The 16,477-nt window shown below is 41.4% G+C and overlaps 1 protein-coding gene across 1 annotated transcript; it reads right to left on the bottom strand.

Annotated features, from left to right (window-relative positions):
* Positions 1–4,361: 4,361 nt before the first annotated feature.
* LOC139453046 (dentin sialophosphoprotein-like) lies at positions 4,362–8,795 on the bottom strand. The gene is made up of 2 exons (XM_071234669.1): positions 8,741–8,795; positions 4,362–7,483 (listed from the first exon to the last, which is right to left on the bottom strand). Exons 1-2 carry the CDS (start codon positions 8,793–8,795, stop codon positions 4,362–4,364), a joined length of 3,177 nt encoding a protein of 1,058 aa, XP_071090770.1.
* Between the last annotated feature and the right edge of the window lie 7,682 nt (positions 8,796–16,477).

Below are 16,477 nucleotides of genomic sequence, written 5' to 3'. Positions count from 1 at the left end.
ATGTACTTTGAAACGTGACCATAATTTATTTCTGCTAACACAATCAAAAGCTTTAAAGAAATCTACAAAAATGCATATAATTTACCACCCTTCTTTGCAAGGTACTTTTGTATTATTGTTTGCAACATAAATATATTATCAATTGTCGAGTATCCTTGCCTGAAACCAGATTGTGACTCAGCAATCTTTTCATAAGCATCAGCCCAGAATACTAACCTTTTGTTAATGATACATATGAACACTTTGCTAAAAATGCTTAATAACACAATGCCTCTATAGTTATTTGTATCATTCACTGAACCCTGGAGAGGGACGATTATGCCAAGTGCCCAGTCTTCAGGAAAATATTTTGTTTCCAGCATACTATTAAAAATCAACTCTAGATATGGTACAAGGATATCTGTAGAATGTTTATAAAACTCTGATATAAGTTTGTCATATCCAGCTGATATACCATCTTTAAGATGAGAAATGCTTTCTCTTATTTCATCGGAGTCTCGAGGATGTCCCGTGATAATTCGATATCATCATATGTTATATTGTCATCTTCAAATCCAGAAAAAAAGTCATCATCACTGTCATCATGAGCTGTAAATAACTTTTTAAAGTGAACATACCAATTTTCGATTCTAATATTATTATGAATGTGTGGAGCTCTCCTTAGCTTTTTAAGGGTTGACCAAAAGACTTTTGAATTATGAATGTTTTTCTCAAGAAATTATTATTTCATTTCATAATATTCAACTTTCTTTTTTCTACAAGTTTCCTTATACTGATTCCGGATGCGTTGGTAATTTACCAATGCAACCAAATCTTTTTTCCTTCGAAATATATTTATACATCTACATTTTTCTTATATTTAATAACTCACAACAACTTTCATATCACTGACGATGCGGTTTGTTAACTTTTCTCTTCATATCGGATGCAGCCATACGTAAGGTTTCAGTGATATATCTTACACTAGCATCGATGCCAACGAATGCTGTACTTACTGCCCTATCTTCATCTGATGTCAAATTATATCTAAGGTTATCAGCTCTATCGTGGACCCAAGTAAATCTGAAAGATTCATTAATAATTTGATCACTTTTTATCTGTTGAGTTGTGTGAAACGTACGTAACTCCATTGTGAGTGGAAGATGTGATGACACAGCGCGTGAGCGTATGTAATTATATAATCAACCACGCTCGCACCTTCATTTCCTATAAAAGTGAAATCCCCTACACCCTCGTCTGATCCACATCTTCCATTCATAATATGGATGTTAAGAATACTGCACATATCTAACAAGCATTAACCAAACCTGTTTATAGTTGAATCTACCGAAAATCGTTTCATGTTAAAACTATCAAACAAAAACTCCCACCATTACCTTCCAAGTACTCAAGGATATCGTCTTCAACAAAATCAGGTAGTGTGCCAGGCCTAGAGTTGAAATCACCTCCGATGATAACATACACGTTATGACATTTAGAAAGCGTATGCAACAGATCGTCTTTTATAATGAGATGCCGTTTTTACATTGACGTAACGGTTATTATACCAGGTTGAAGACTCCGGGTGAATATATACACAAGCATAAAATTTTCTTTAGACCACATATTTCTTGATCTAGTAAAAATAAATATACCACACTTTGGTCCACTTTACAAGATGAGCTGAAGTGTTTCTGATTAATACTGTTACTCCACCCGAGAGTCGTCCCCGGGTAGATATCAGCTCACCAACCTTTGTGTGTATAGTAAAATCACTAAATAAACCACCCAAATCTATCTCCTTCAACCATGTTTCAATTAGCCCTACAATATCAAATAAGTTAACAAAGGTGATAAATTCACAATCGTCCACTTTGGATTTTAGTCCGGACACGTTTCAGAAATTAAATTTTATGGACCCATTCAACAAGGGGAAATTGTAGGTGAACCTGTTGGAAACACCCTACAATCATCTTTTCCCGGGCCACCCCCTATCTCTCTCGTGCTGGGGCGGAGTGATCGAGGCCGAAAGTCAATTCTGTTTTCTTCACCCTGCCTCCGATTACCGTTGTTCCTGGTTCCACCATATTTTGGTCTAACATCACTATCCTGAACCTGTGCATGACCGTTTTGTCTCTGTGTCCCGTTTTGTGTCCTCGGCAATTTTTCCTTTGAAGAAAAAACTTTTTTTAGGCTTTTCAGCCGTTATCTGTTAAGTTTACGTCGTTGGTTATACTTTAGGTTTCTAGCAACACCTTCTCTCTCAGTATTTTTATGTCATGATCCCCTACTTTTTATGAAGAATGTGTGTCTATAAAATGGTTTTGGGCAATAGGGAATGTGTGTTGTACTGACTTTATAAAGTAATACTATTTTATGTTCATAATGACGAACAGGAAATGATTTGTAATGCAGCGCCCTTGTGATCCCATTAACCATTTAAATTCCCCAAATATAAAACGTCAACGCCAGGGAATAATCAGTCTCGATTATCTGCCGAAACATTGGGCGTAGAAGTAAAAAGGATTGTGAAAATATATGATGGGGTCACTGAAAATGATTGACGACACCAGGTGTTCGCATAAGACATTGTATCTGTAACAGTTTTCACACAAATGACAGCACAACCAAGGATATATGCAAAATTAATCAGAACCTCAAGATCACAATAGTTTCTCCCTTCAGTGACTGGTGATGTATTGTTATGTGAAGTGATGACGTTTTCTCGTTACATACCAGTTTTCAATATGAGCTCTGATAATCTAATTATTTACTGACCTTCGATGACAGTCTAAATATATTTATTAAAATGTATAACTTTCTCTCGTCACGATATGGCTGAAATATTGCCGATGTGACGTTATATTTTATCTGACTCACTCACTCCCACGTCACAACTTGTGAAGCAAGTCGAAGCCGTAAAAACACAACGCCAGAATAAATCTGAGGATCAATTTGGAGGTCAGACCTAAAGAATGCGAAATGTTTACATATGAGGAACATTGCAGTTCAACATCAGTACAACTATAACAGTCATGGATTCAAAAGTATGCCCAGTGTGTGCTTTGGGGTCCTCGTCTGAAATATCATGCAGCTGTACACAGTTTTCCATTGTCTTATCCACAGCTAATATCTGTCAGAATGTTGAAATTGAAACTGATGTAAATTGATAATCAAGCAACAGTACTACTACTCTAGACAAGAGATGCGAGGAAGTGAATTGAAATAGGGGTTAATGTTGCTTTCAAGGTCATTCCATTTATATAGCGACGTGTATGAACGTGTGTGTTGCTGCTTGTACTGGTACGTATCTATGACAATTTTATAGTGTTGTCCCACTGATATACCATGCCACAGTTATACATGTGTACCAAACCCAGAGACATTACACTGAATCCCATCCAACTGTTTATCCCTTTAATGCCGAACGCCAGATAACAACACGTACCATCTTTTAACGTCTTTTGGTGTGTCGCGGCCGGGGGATCGGACCAGCGACCTACCACACTCCCGAGAGACGGGCGGAGGCAAGTACCGTCAGATTTGGCAAATGAAGGGGAACACTTGTTTTCAAACACAAAATGAATATGTATACTCTTGAGGTTTTAACTGCATGTATTGTGTAATATAAGATAGCTACGCAATAATTCACAAACAACAATGAAGAACGAAGCGTGGTATATTTTATTATAAAACATTGTTCTATCATGACGTTATTTCTGAAGATTCGGACATGTGCTCGCAACTTGGTAACGTCGTAAATTGGACGACGTCACTTTTGAGAGGGATGTGTCGGTTGAGTTGTTCCCATAGATGCTGTGGGCAACGTAAACGGAATGGCCGAAGATAGGACAATCACTATTGGGAGAAAGAACACATACAGATAATCGACGTGAAAATTGTGAGAATATGAGGGGAAAACAAATTGACCTCCCCTGTTCTTAAATGGACATGTCCGACTTTGCCGCGGTCGGATTCTATTCAGGGAGTCATCATAAATTAAATACGGGTAAATATGTTTGAAGCGTGTTATGATTACGCATATAAGAAATAAACGACGAGTGGGAGGTGTTTATCGTACAATAAAACCTTGCAGGGAGAATAAACTACCCATGATGTACGATAAACAACACCCATTCGTCGATTACTTCTTAAAATCTACTGTACAACAAAGTATGGCATATACAACAAAGTAGGCCTCTGATATAATTTTCTAATGTTAGCAATTTAGACATTTGTGATTTTAAGATATTTCTACTTATTGTAAAGTTCATCTTCATATGCCAAATATATTAAGATAGTGTATCAAAGAGAGTGAATGAATATGCCAAGCAGTTCATCTTTGTCAGCGTACACGAAGAGACACTTCTTGGATTTTCTCTTCAAGCAATGTCTCCCTGTCTCGTGTACCTCTCCGTAAACCTTCGACCGAATCTTACGAGATCAAACAGGTCCCAGATGACGAGAATGAGAATGGGAAACCAGAAGATGACAAGTGTCATCACTGCAAGAACCCGGGATGACACGCGGTGATCGACTGCAGACGTCTTGTTCCGGATGTGACGTGACAGGTTCAGCTTCTTGAGAGCAAGTGAACGGGCAATGCGGAGAGAGACGTCGCCGGAAGGACTGACTGCGCTTTTCTCCCACATCGAGAAGCATATGTTAAATGCTTTGGAGCTGATTATTCGATTTATCTGTGTGTGAACAGTATTGCCCTCACATCCCCTGCCCTTAGCGTCATCGTTGTCATCACTTCCATCGTTCTCTAAAGTATCATGTCCATTCCTGCTGTCAACACCTTCACCCGTCCCTGTATTATCGCCATCACCACCACTGTTCTCATCACTTTCTCCCGTCGCTGTACTGTCACTACCACCACCGCTGTTCTCATCACTTTCTCCCGTCGCTGTACTATCGCTACTACCACCACTATTCTCATCACTTTCTCCCGTCGCTGTACTATTGCTATCACCGCCACTGTTCTCATCACCTTCACCCGTCGCTGTACTATCGCCATCACCACCACCACCACTGTTCTCATCACTTTCTCCCGTCGCTGTACTATCGTCACCATCACCACTGTTCTCATCACTTTCTCCCGTCGCTGAACTATCACCACCACCACCACTGTTCTCATCACTTTCTCCCGTCGCTGTACTATCGTCACCATCACCACCACTGTTCTCATCACTTTCTCCCGTCGCTGAACTATCGCCATCACCATCACTGTTCTCATCACCTTCTCCCGTCGCTGTACTATCGCCATCACCACCACTGTTCTCATCACCTTCTCCCGTCGCTGTACTATCGCCATCATCACCACTGTTCTCATCACTTTCTCCCGTCGCTGAACTATCACTACCATCACCACTGTTCTCATCACCTTCTCCCGTCGCTGTACTATCGCCATCACCACCACTGTTCTCATCACCTTCTCCCGTCGCTGTACTATCGCCATCATCACCACTGTTCTCATCACTTTCTCCCGTCGCTGAACTATCACTACCACCACCACTGTTCTCATCACTTTCTCCCGTCTCTGTACTATCACTACCACCGCCACTGTTCTCATCACTTTCTCCTGTCGCTGTACTATCGTCACCATCACCACCACTGTCATCATCACCTTCTCCCGTCGCTGTACTATCGTCACCATCACCACCACTGTTCTCATCACTTTCTCCGTTCGCTGTACTATCGCTACCACCACCACCGTTCTCATCACTTTCTCCTGTCGCTGAACTATCACTACTACCACCACCGTTCTCATCACTTTCTCCTGTCGCTGAACTATCGTCACCACCAACACCACTGTTCTCATCACTTTCTCCTGTCGCTGAACTATCGTCACCACCAACACCACTGTTCTCATCACTTTCTCCTGTCGCTGAACTATCGTCACCACCACCACCACTGTTCTCATCACCTTCTCCGTTCGCTGAACTATCGTCACCACCAACACCACTGTTCTCATCACTTTCTCCTGTCGCTGTACTATCGCTACCACCACCACCGTTCTCATCACTTTCTCCTGTCGCTGAACAATCACTACTACCACCACCGTTCTCATCACTTTCTCCTGTCGCTGAACTATCACTACTACCACCACCGTTCTCATCACTTTCTCCTGTCGCTGAACTATCACTACTACCACCACCGTTCTCATCACTTTCTCCCGTCACTGAACTATCGTCACCACCAACACCACTGTTCTCATCACTTTCTCCCGTCGCTGAACTATCGTCACCACCAACACCACTGTTCTCATCACTTTCTCCCGTCGCTGTACTATCGGCATCAACACCACTGTTCTCATCACTTTCTCCCGTCGCTGTACTATCGGCATCAACACCACTGTTCTCATCACTTTCTCCCGCCACTGAACTATCACTACCACCACCAGTGTTCTCATCACCTTCTCCCGTCGCTGTACTATCGGCATCAACACCACTGTTCTCATCACTTTCTCCCGCCACTGAACTATCGCTACCACCACCACTGTTCTCATTACTTTCTCCTGTCGCTGAACTATCACCATCACCACCAGCACTGTTCTCATTACTTTCTCCTGTCGCTGAACTATCGTCACCACCACCACTGTTCTCATCACTTTCTCCCGTCGCTAAACTATCACTACCACCACCAGTGTTCTCATCACCTTCTCCCGTCGCTGAACTATCGTCACCACCAACACCACTGTTCTCATCACTTTCTCCCGTCGCTGTACTATCGCTACCACCACCACTGTTCTCATCACTTTCTCCCGTCGCTGAACTATCGCCATCACCACCACTGTTCTCATTACTTTCTCCTGTCGCTGAACTATCACCATCACCACCAGCACTGTTCTCATTACTTTCTCCTGTCGCTGAACTATCGTCACCACCACCACCGTTCTCATCACTTTCTCCTGTCGCTGAACTATCGCTACCACCACCACTGTTCTCATCACTTTCTCCCGTCGCTGAACTATCGCCATCACCACCACTGTTCTCATCACTTTCTCCCGTCGCTGAACTATCGCCATCACCACCACTGTTCTCATCACTTTCTCCCGTCGCTGAACTATCGCTACCACCACCACTGTTCTCATCACTTTCTCCCGTCGCTGAACTATCGCCATCACCACCACTGTTCTCATCACTTTCTCCCGTCGCTGAACTATCGCCATCACCACCACTGTTCTCATCACTTTCTCCCGTCGCTGAACTATCGCTACCACCACCACTGTTCTCATCACTTTCTCCCGTCGCTGAACTATCGCTACCACCACCACTGTTGTCATCACTTTCCCTCGTTTCTCTGCTACCGACAGATCCGCTCTTTATTTCGCCTGTTGGATCAGTGTCGCCACCTCCTCGATCCCCATCTGGACTATTTTCGGCACAGTCACTCTCATTTTCAGGTTGACAACCGTGTGTGGTGTCATACTGTCTTCCCTCTGAGCTAACTGGAGTATCTGAGCCTGGGTCTGTATCTTCTTGTGACGACGCGTCAACAGCTACAGTTAAAAAACAATTGCATGAATCGAGGTTTTTGCCCACAACCATATGCAGAATCATTTTATCCTTCCTCCTAATATAACACAAGTAGTTTGATCCTTTTACCGAATGGGTACGAATTCTAACATGTGAGACAAAGAGGTTAAAAAGTAATTGAAATACTAGTACATGTTTAATGTAGTGACTTTGTAAACTTACACGATTTCATGTAAGTTCATAATAACGATCGTCAAATGATATGTAATGTTGGCACCGTTCTTGAGAGGGCAATCAGTAAGACATCGCATTTGAAATGATATAGCTTTCATAGGAATTACAGCCCAACCAAGGATAAATGCTTTGTATCAAATTTTGAATACATTACATTCAGAACACAGTAACTGCTTAACAAACATTTGGAGAGCAAGAAATTCAAATTTCGGGAAAAAAGAGCTTGTCTTGAGATTTCAGACTTTGAACATATTTTTATATATTCCGTAATGATTGACGACATGTCTTTTTTCAAGGACATCACATGTTAAAATACACTCTAATTATTGCAGTATGTTTCCATTAACCGAAAAGAATTGGTCACGCCAACAAGCGGACTACTTTGTCGCTGATGTATAGTTATGTACAGATTTTGTGTTGAAGATTCAACAAGCTTTCTGTGAAAATATCAATATTACTGTTGACTTGTACCCGATTGTTTACAGGCCGTAGGCGTGTGACTGAAATACAGCTGGGTGGCGACAGGCAACAAATACTTACTTTCTTATGCATATTGTGTGAGTGGCGGGTGCTTCCCACAGAGCAGGTCATACTTAACCTTTTCGCGCACACCGATTCAGGTGAAATGGGTTTAGTGTCGCGTTCAAGATTATTGTATTTATAAAGCGATGTGCATGCATACATGTGTGTGTGTGTGTGTGTGTGTGTGTGTGTGTGTGTGTGTGTGTGTGTGTGTGCGTGTTTTTACGAGTCCGTCCTAGTAACCCACTGAGATATGTACCATGTGGCATGGATATCCCTCTCAGACACGCTCATAATCTTACAAAGAAAACTACAGTTTTTGAAACAAGCAGGTTTTTGGTTTCCGACAACGACAAAGAAAAGGAGCAACTGATACGAGGATTGCTTCAAACTTCAAAAACAGCACATCTCATTCCATGAGCCTTTGTTTTTATCTCAATAGCATTAATATATGTTAATTCATATCCCTAATGGTCGATATGATTAAATGACAATTGCTTTTGGAAACAAACAGTATAACTCACCCTGTCTGTGCAAGATAACTGCGATAATGATAAGAACATGCTTGATCTTGGCCATAGCTCAGTGTCGTGGATATAAGGTCGTGTTATGAATATATCCGGTCTGTGATGCCATGCATACACCCACGAAGAAGAGCTTCTCTAAATGATACATGTCTCATCAAATCGTAGATTCTAACCCATTACAAAGTGATTAAAGATCAACATAACTTTATTTATGAAACCATATACAGATACAGGTATTTTCGATTGTGCCACCATCTCAGGTATCAGCCAATGTTTCACATTGAGTTTAATGGGACCTAATGAGTTTAATGTACACCCAAATAAGCAATGTAAAAAAGTAAAAAAAATATGTTTCTCAGCGTACATAAATATGCAAAGGCAGTCACATCTAATTTCAGGGCTAATTAGCTTCTTACCCCCAGTACATCCTACAACAAAATTAACTATTTGGGAACATCACAAACTTAAACCTTGTAACATGAAAACAATAGCATCTTTTTACTTCATCTGTGTTCGATTGAAGATATGCAGTAAAAACATCATTAAATCTTGGAATCGTCCTTGGTGAAAGTTAACGTTTGCATACAGTCGTGATGCATCCATTATTAAACAGCTGTAATGGCACTGTCTATCATTAAAACCTGAAATGAATTGTACTCCTAAAATATGTCTATTTGTCCATAGAGCCAATTAAATACAGGTCTTAAAAGTATGCAAGTGTCACGAATTGTATTTGTACAGTGTACGATCCTCAGAACTGACACTACATCACAATGTGTCTTCATCGGCGTGTTCTGTGTGTACTGTTTACCTCCAACATCTGTACTATGTGAAGAAGCGTGCTTATTGTACAAGATGGTTGACACGCTCACACGTTAAACACTTAGACAATTACACCAGGCGAATATTGACTTGTGGATACATACAGCCGTTCTGGAGTGAATAACTGTATACGTAAGCTGTTTTTAGATATTCCTGTTCATTGCTTGTAAGGGTCTTAATCATCTACTTCTCAAATTGAAATCTAACAAAGTGATATCACGAATAGACCATTATATTAGAAGTACATCAGTGAAATAGTGAAATAGTTGAATTCCTAACCCTCGCGAGATCAATGTCACTGCGAGTTGGTTTCACTGGAATTGTGACAGCAGAAAATGCATATTATATCAACCCCTTTCCATAATCATAATAATAATACCGACAAAATACTTCCATAACCACAAGAAATCTCTGCCAAAAGCAGAGTCGATTGTACGATCCCGAGTGTATCATGATCCCTGTGTTCATGAATCACTATGGTTGGTTGGTTGGTTGTTTAACGCCGCACTCAGCAATATTCCAGCTATATGGCGGTGGTCTGTAAATAATCGAGTCTGGACCAGACAATCCAGTGATTGACATCATGAGCATAGATTGGGATCGATGACATGCATCAACCAAGTCAGCGAGCCAGACCACCCGATCACGCTAGTCGCCTCTTACGACAAGCATAGTCGCTTTTTACGGCAAGCATGGGTTGCTGAAGACCTGTTCTACCCCGGAATCTTTACGGGTCTATGAATCACTATGAAATAGTGATAATGACACCGCTGATTCTGACTCACCCGTCACCCGTCACCCGTCACAAACACAGGCAAGTCAATTGTTACCTGACAAATAATACCAATGGAACATATGGTCAAGTCAAAGAGGGAATGGCATCGGACGTTATTTTTGTCACTGATGCGTACAATTTGGAAAAGTCCCCCACATGTGTACCATAACACTTTTTTAAAGCTTTACTGGGGCAAATAATGTTGTAACGTAGATTAAACAATAGCCGAGAATATACAGACTTTCGACTATATCATGAGCATGTGTTATGAATCCCAATCAAATAGTGATGATACCAGAAAAGATGAAAAATAAAACGTACGTCTTAATTTCAGAACGCGCTTATCCCTATCGCCGCTGTTGTACGTAGCTATTTTCTGCGATTCACGTCTAGTTGAAACACTTTCATTGCAATCGAATAACATGACTGCACAACATAACATCACAAAACAAATATCAAGGCAGGAAAAACACGCCATATCTAATCATGTTTGTGTTAGAAACAGTAGTACATGTGTACCAGAAATGAAAGATAAATAGAATCATTCAATCATCACTTGACTGACTTTATCAATCACATCTAGAATGTTGGCTTGTGTACTTGACTAACATACAGACCCGATTGCTGACAATTGATAAGAAACAATAGACCCCTAAAGTAAACGAGTCCGTCAGTGGAGCATTAATATCGAGAACTATCAGTCACGATATATATTCATATTTCAGGTACTTATATGTATGGACGAAACCTTGATATATTGTGTGATTTGAATCTGAAATAACATATACTGGACTTCTGCCAGACAGTTGTCGACAATATTCTTCTAGTTGACACATATACTAATAAATCGCATTGCAATGACATGTTGCCTTTCATAATGTACTGTCAAATACATTAGTTTATGTTTCATGACCCCACATGTCAATATCCATTCTTTGATTATAGAAGGGTACCGGTGTTTATGTGGACTGAAGATTGATATGGCTTTCTAGTAAAATACTCTATTTTACAAATTTACAAATTCAAATACAGTCATTGTAACGTGTTGATATTAGTTCTCTATGACAGTTGTAGAAACGTAGTGAGGTGAAATGGAGTTTAACGTCGCGTCCAAGATTATTGCACTTATATAGCAACGTGCATGTACGTGTGTGTGTTTGTGTGGCTGCTTGTACTAGTCCGGGCTGAAACCGATTTATAGTGCTAGCTCACTGAGATAACATGACGCAGTTTAATATGAATACCCCACTCAGACACATTATACTGACTCCGAGCCGACCAGTCCTTGTTTTGGCCCCTTAATGCCGAGCGCCAGACAGGGTAAAACAAGAACCATCTTTTAACGTCTTTTGGTATGACGCGCTCGGGGATCGAACCCCGGATCCGGACCTCCGGGCGGACGCTCTACCACTAGACCACAGAGTGTAGAAACGTAAGAAAGGAACAACATTTGAAAAGGGACTTTCCCTTTGATGGCAATACACATTACAACGGAATCAATATTCCCGTATCTGCCTTGTCAAATATTTTTCGGTGTACACCCTCAGATGATTTTTCAGAATGTAAAGCCACAGCCTAAATTTAGTTTAATTAATCATCATTGTTATAAGTTTTTAATTATCAATTATAAATATAACAGCTATTTCGCATCTGAGTATATACAGTGTATATATTCCCAATATGATACAACTATTCTTGTCAACATATATTTCAACGTTACACCAACTAAACCCTTACGACAATTAACCTTACTTGATAAAAAATTTTGCTATCATGTGATTGGCTACAATTCATATGTGCAACTTATGTATAAATAACTTCAAGTTGTAAATTAACTTAAAACAGTTTCTTTCCTTTAGTTACTGACACGATATTAAACATATCGTCCTCTTGATGTATTTCAAACATAGCCAAGGAGGAAACAGTACATGCAGTTGACAAGTTTTGTCGGTAGTTCAGATGTGTCTGTTGCGACAAAGATCGATCAGATCCCATATGACCAGAACTAGTATGGGCGTCCAGACAATAACAAGAACCAGAGTTGCGACAATAGTCGCCGACGGTCTGACATCGGATGCAGACGTTTTCTCACGACGTTGTTTGGAGAGGTCTTCCTTATCGAGGCGCAGGCTGCGTATGGCGTTAAAAAGGGTAGATGTCGCCCCTACTGGACTCGCACATCGGTCGTAACATGTTTGTAGTGCAGCGGTTATGGTCGCCGTGACTCCACCACTGACGTTGACGCGTCCTGGAACTGAAGTGCTGCTCCCAGTAGTGTTGGTGGTTGCAGTGGGATTGGTGACCATGTGTGCGGTTGGTGTAAGTGTCGGCGTTGCTTTATCTTGAGTTGGTGTCGTTGGGGTTTTGTCGGAAGTAAATTTGATTGTAGTCGTCGAAACAGGGGCGATTGATGATGTCGATGTTGAAGTTGTAGCCGTTGTAATTGTAGTAATCTGTGAGGACGTGATGTCAGTTATTGACGCAGAGATGGTTGTATTGTCCCATGTGGATTGGGTTGCCGATGTCGTAGTGGATCCTGACTTTGTCGCAGTCTTGGTGCCTGTTGGTGAAGCAGTCCCCACTGAAGAAAACATAAAATCATGAATTGTCAGCCGAATCACGAAATGTTCTGTAATAACGACATAAATTAATAATGATATGCTCGTTGACAACAATTTTCCGTTTATCAACTAAAAACATGCACCAAACACACGTGCTTTCACATAGTAAACAAAAGAAATTAAATTAATCATACTTTTCATTGTGTATTTATGTTGTGTTTCGTGCCATCTAATCCAATCTTATTACCCCTTTATATTACATAGAGTGAGTGAGTGAGTATGGTTTAACGCCGCTTTTAGCAATATTCCAGCAACATCACGGCGGGGGACACCAGGAATGGGCTTCACACATTGTACCCATGTCGGGAATCGAACCCAGGTCTTCGGCGTGACGAGCTAACGCTTTAACCACTAGGCTACCCGACCGCCCCTATATTACATAGAACGAGCATCAAATGTGCATTGAAGTGAATCACAGCACACACAATCGATTCTCTCAATGACGTGCTGTGCAGAAATAAAACATGTGAGGATAGCGATTTCCGTTCCAAATTCGGTTTTGCTCGATTAAATCTACAGTTAAGCTAGTTGTCTATCGAAAACGTAGAATGCCTATCTCACAATTGCAATTAGTCAGTTACCCAGCAGGCAATTTCTGTCACGTCGTTATGTTTACGTTCTCATAATATTATGATATTTGTCCAGACAAGGTTATTCTGTGGACATTGCCTACAAGGTTGTGACACGGCATTCATTTCCACGTTGTCACAACGTTATGGAAAAGTTATAGTTGAGTTGTGGTAACATCAAATGTTACCTTGTTGTAATATTATCTTTATCTTTTCGGGAACATTGAAGTGTGCGTTGTGGCAATGATTTGTTATCTTGTATAATGCACGGTTATTCTGTGGACTACCCTGGACGCCGTAAAAAACTATATGCACTGACGTTACGTGGTGACGTAATAATAACGTAGTAAAAACGTTTTACCAAGACGTCACCAATACTCAACCCACAAATTGTGAGAACGTAGTGTATTAGCTTGGTAGCACCATACCTGCACTGTGTCAAAGATGTGTTCTACCATGGCCTTCTATTCTATATAACTGCAATACTGTTCAAAACATTTAACATTTGTTAAATCCAGCTCACTCACTCACACACAATTACTCCATGTATAATACAAGTATTGAGTGAAAACTTTCCTCCTTAACCTCTCCGTTGGAGAGAGCACATGATAGGAAAATGTACCAATTCCTTATGGGAGGCCCCGAATCTGTAAATAAGAACGCACCTCTACATACAGAACTGTACAGAGTTTTGTGAACGCTGTCGAGCTGGCTGAAACGATCAATGAAAATAACGTTGTCAGATGTCGGCGCTGATGCAATTGTTGCAAAAATGTCTGTATAGTAAGTAATGGCCAGCACTATGATACGGACCCCACTGTCTTTCAGTTTCTTTGCTTCATCGTCTGTGTAGTCAACCTCCTCATTTGGTTCCCCATCAACGATAAGGATAGCCACATTGGTAGCATTTTCTCTGTCACCTCCTTCCCGTGTGAAGACATCTGTCCCAGTCAAGCGTAGAGCAGCTGCAACATTGGTACGTGTGTCATCATAGTATATTTTAGAAATTGCGTCAAGTATTTCCTCCCGTTTGTTGAACTGAGCCAGATTGAACTCTACCCTTGCTCGACTTCCAAATACCACTATGGCAAGTCGGACGGTGCCTTCATCAATTGCCAGTTTGGAGATGAATTCCTGCATAAATTGTCGTTGAATTTTAAAGTTTTCAAATCCCATACTGCCAGATGCATCCGCGATAAGTACGAGATCCATGTACGTTTGGTGACATTCTGCAAAGAAATAGATAACTGCTTTAGATTCAAAAGATCAAAGCACACAAGAGAGAGAGAGAGAGAGAGAGAGACAGAGAGAGAGAGAGAGAGAGAGAGAGAGAGAGAGCACAACAGGTATGTTTTTTGTAAGGCTGTTGAGCATAAGTACGCGCTGATGACTAAAAAATGTAAGTTCCATGGCATAATGATCATAATACATTGTCACTTGTATTGAACATGTTCAGATCGGGCGAAATTCGTAATGGGATTGTCGATGGGTTAAATAGTTCACACGAATGTCTTAGTCTTATCAGAAGAACACCGATAAGGGATTTCGGCCCTAAGACAGGTATTTATATAATCAAAATGATTCCATTTATCGTCCCAAATGAAAGCGGAATTTGGATCCCGATGTGCATTTTAGCGAGTACTTATTAATTACCAAGGCAAATATACTCTTCAGAAGAAACGGAATACGGATATGTTCGGTCATAAAAGCAACTATTAGCTGACCAAGAGGTGCAAAATGAAGAGGATTAATGTGTTGTAGTGTCAGTGACAATTTTCCCGAATCAAAATGATCAGATCAAGGACATGCAAACCATCAGTCGATAAACACGTGCGATTCGGAAAAACGCACCCAGTGCATTAACAAAAGAGCCATGGAGCCGCATGTACTGCACGTGCAGCAGCACTATGAACGGTATTAAAGTGCAGGGTTTTTGATTGCCTGGCATCTATGTCAATCGAACAGTGACATTTTAACAACATGCCAAGATTGGGTGGCGTTATGATGTAGGCGGCTATCTCTCATCATGGCAGGACAGGTTTGATCCACATCCTGGGCAATCTTACGACTCAACGATACACCAACGAAATTCCCCTACCACTCGTCCTCCCAATTGCAGCCAACGGCAACGGTGTATTACAGCAGGACAACGCTCGAGTGCATACAACACGGATCACAAGAGCCTGTCTTCACGATAACATCGTTGATGTTCTCCCATGGCCCTCCAGATCCCCGGATTTGAACCCGATAAAGCACTTGTGGGATGAATTGGATAGACGGCTTCGCCGAAGTCAACCACAACTCTGGACTTTGCAGCAGTTGGCAATTGCGTTGCAGGCCGAGTGGACTACCTTTCCCCAGGAACGCCACCTACATGTACATGCGTTTACTACTGCCTAACAGTCAGTTGGAACCCACCACAGACCACGATGCATCAGCAGCACATCTCAAGTACCGACGCCAATATTTTGGAGGGGACACGGGTGGACCAGTCGTCTAACGCGCTGCAATTCGCTGTGCAGAGTTGCGTCCCTTGGGCACGCCAGAAACCTATGATTTTGGGTTCGAATCCTGGTTTGCCCGGTTATGTATCTAGGTTTGTCAGCACCATACCCGCGCTCGTGGGTTTCACCAAAGTGGTAAACGTCTAAGACCTGCATCGCTTCGGGCTTTCCTCCCACATTGTCCAGCTTACACGCCGTGATATAACTGGAATACTGTTAAAAGCGGCGTCAAATACAATTCTTTCACTCACTCAATATTTTGGATGTGCGTTTCTTCTGGAATTGAGTTTATGTTTTCTGAACAAGCAAGACCTTCTCACACCAACATGATAGACTGACCATTATCGCGCCAACGTATCAAGTAAGGACCCAAAGGCTTCACTTGTCTCATTGTTATACAAGGTTTAAATAACACATATGCGATGTTATCTGGACTCATCGCG

Source organism: Haliotis cracherodii, unplaced genomic scaffold (assembly GCF_022045235.1).
Source record: "Haliotis cracherodii isolate W230 unplaced genomic scaffold, xgHalCrac1.p SCAF_9, whole genome shotgun sequence".
Classification (NCBI taxonomy): domain Eukaryota; kingdom Metazoa; phylum Mollusca; class Gastropoda; order Lepetellida; family Haliotidae; genus Haliotis; species Haliotis cracherodii.
This window is presented reverse-complemented; position numbering and strand designations above follow the sequence as displayed.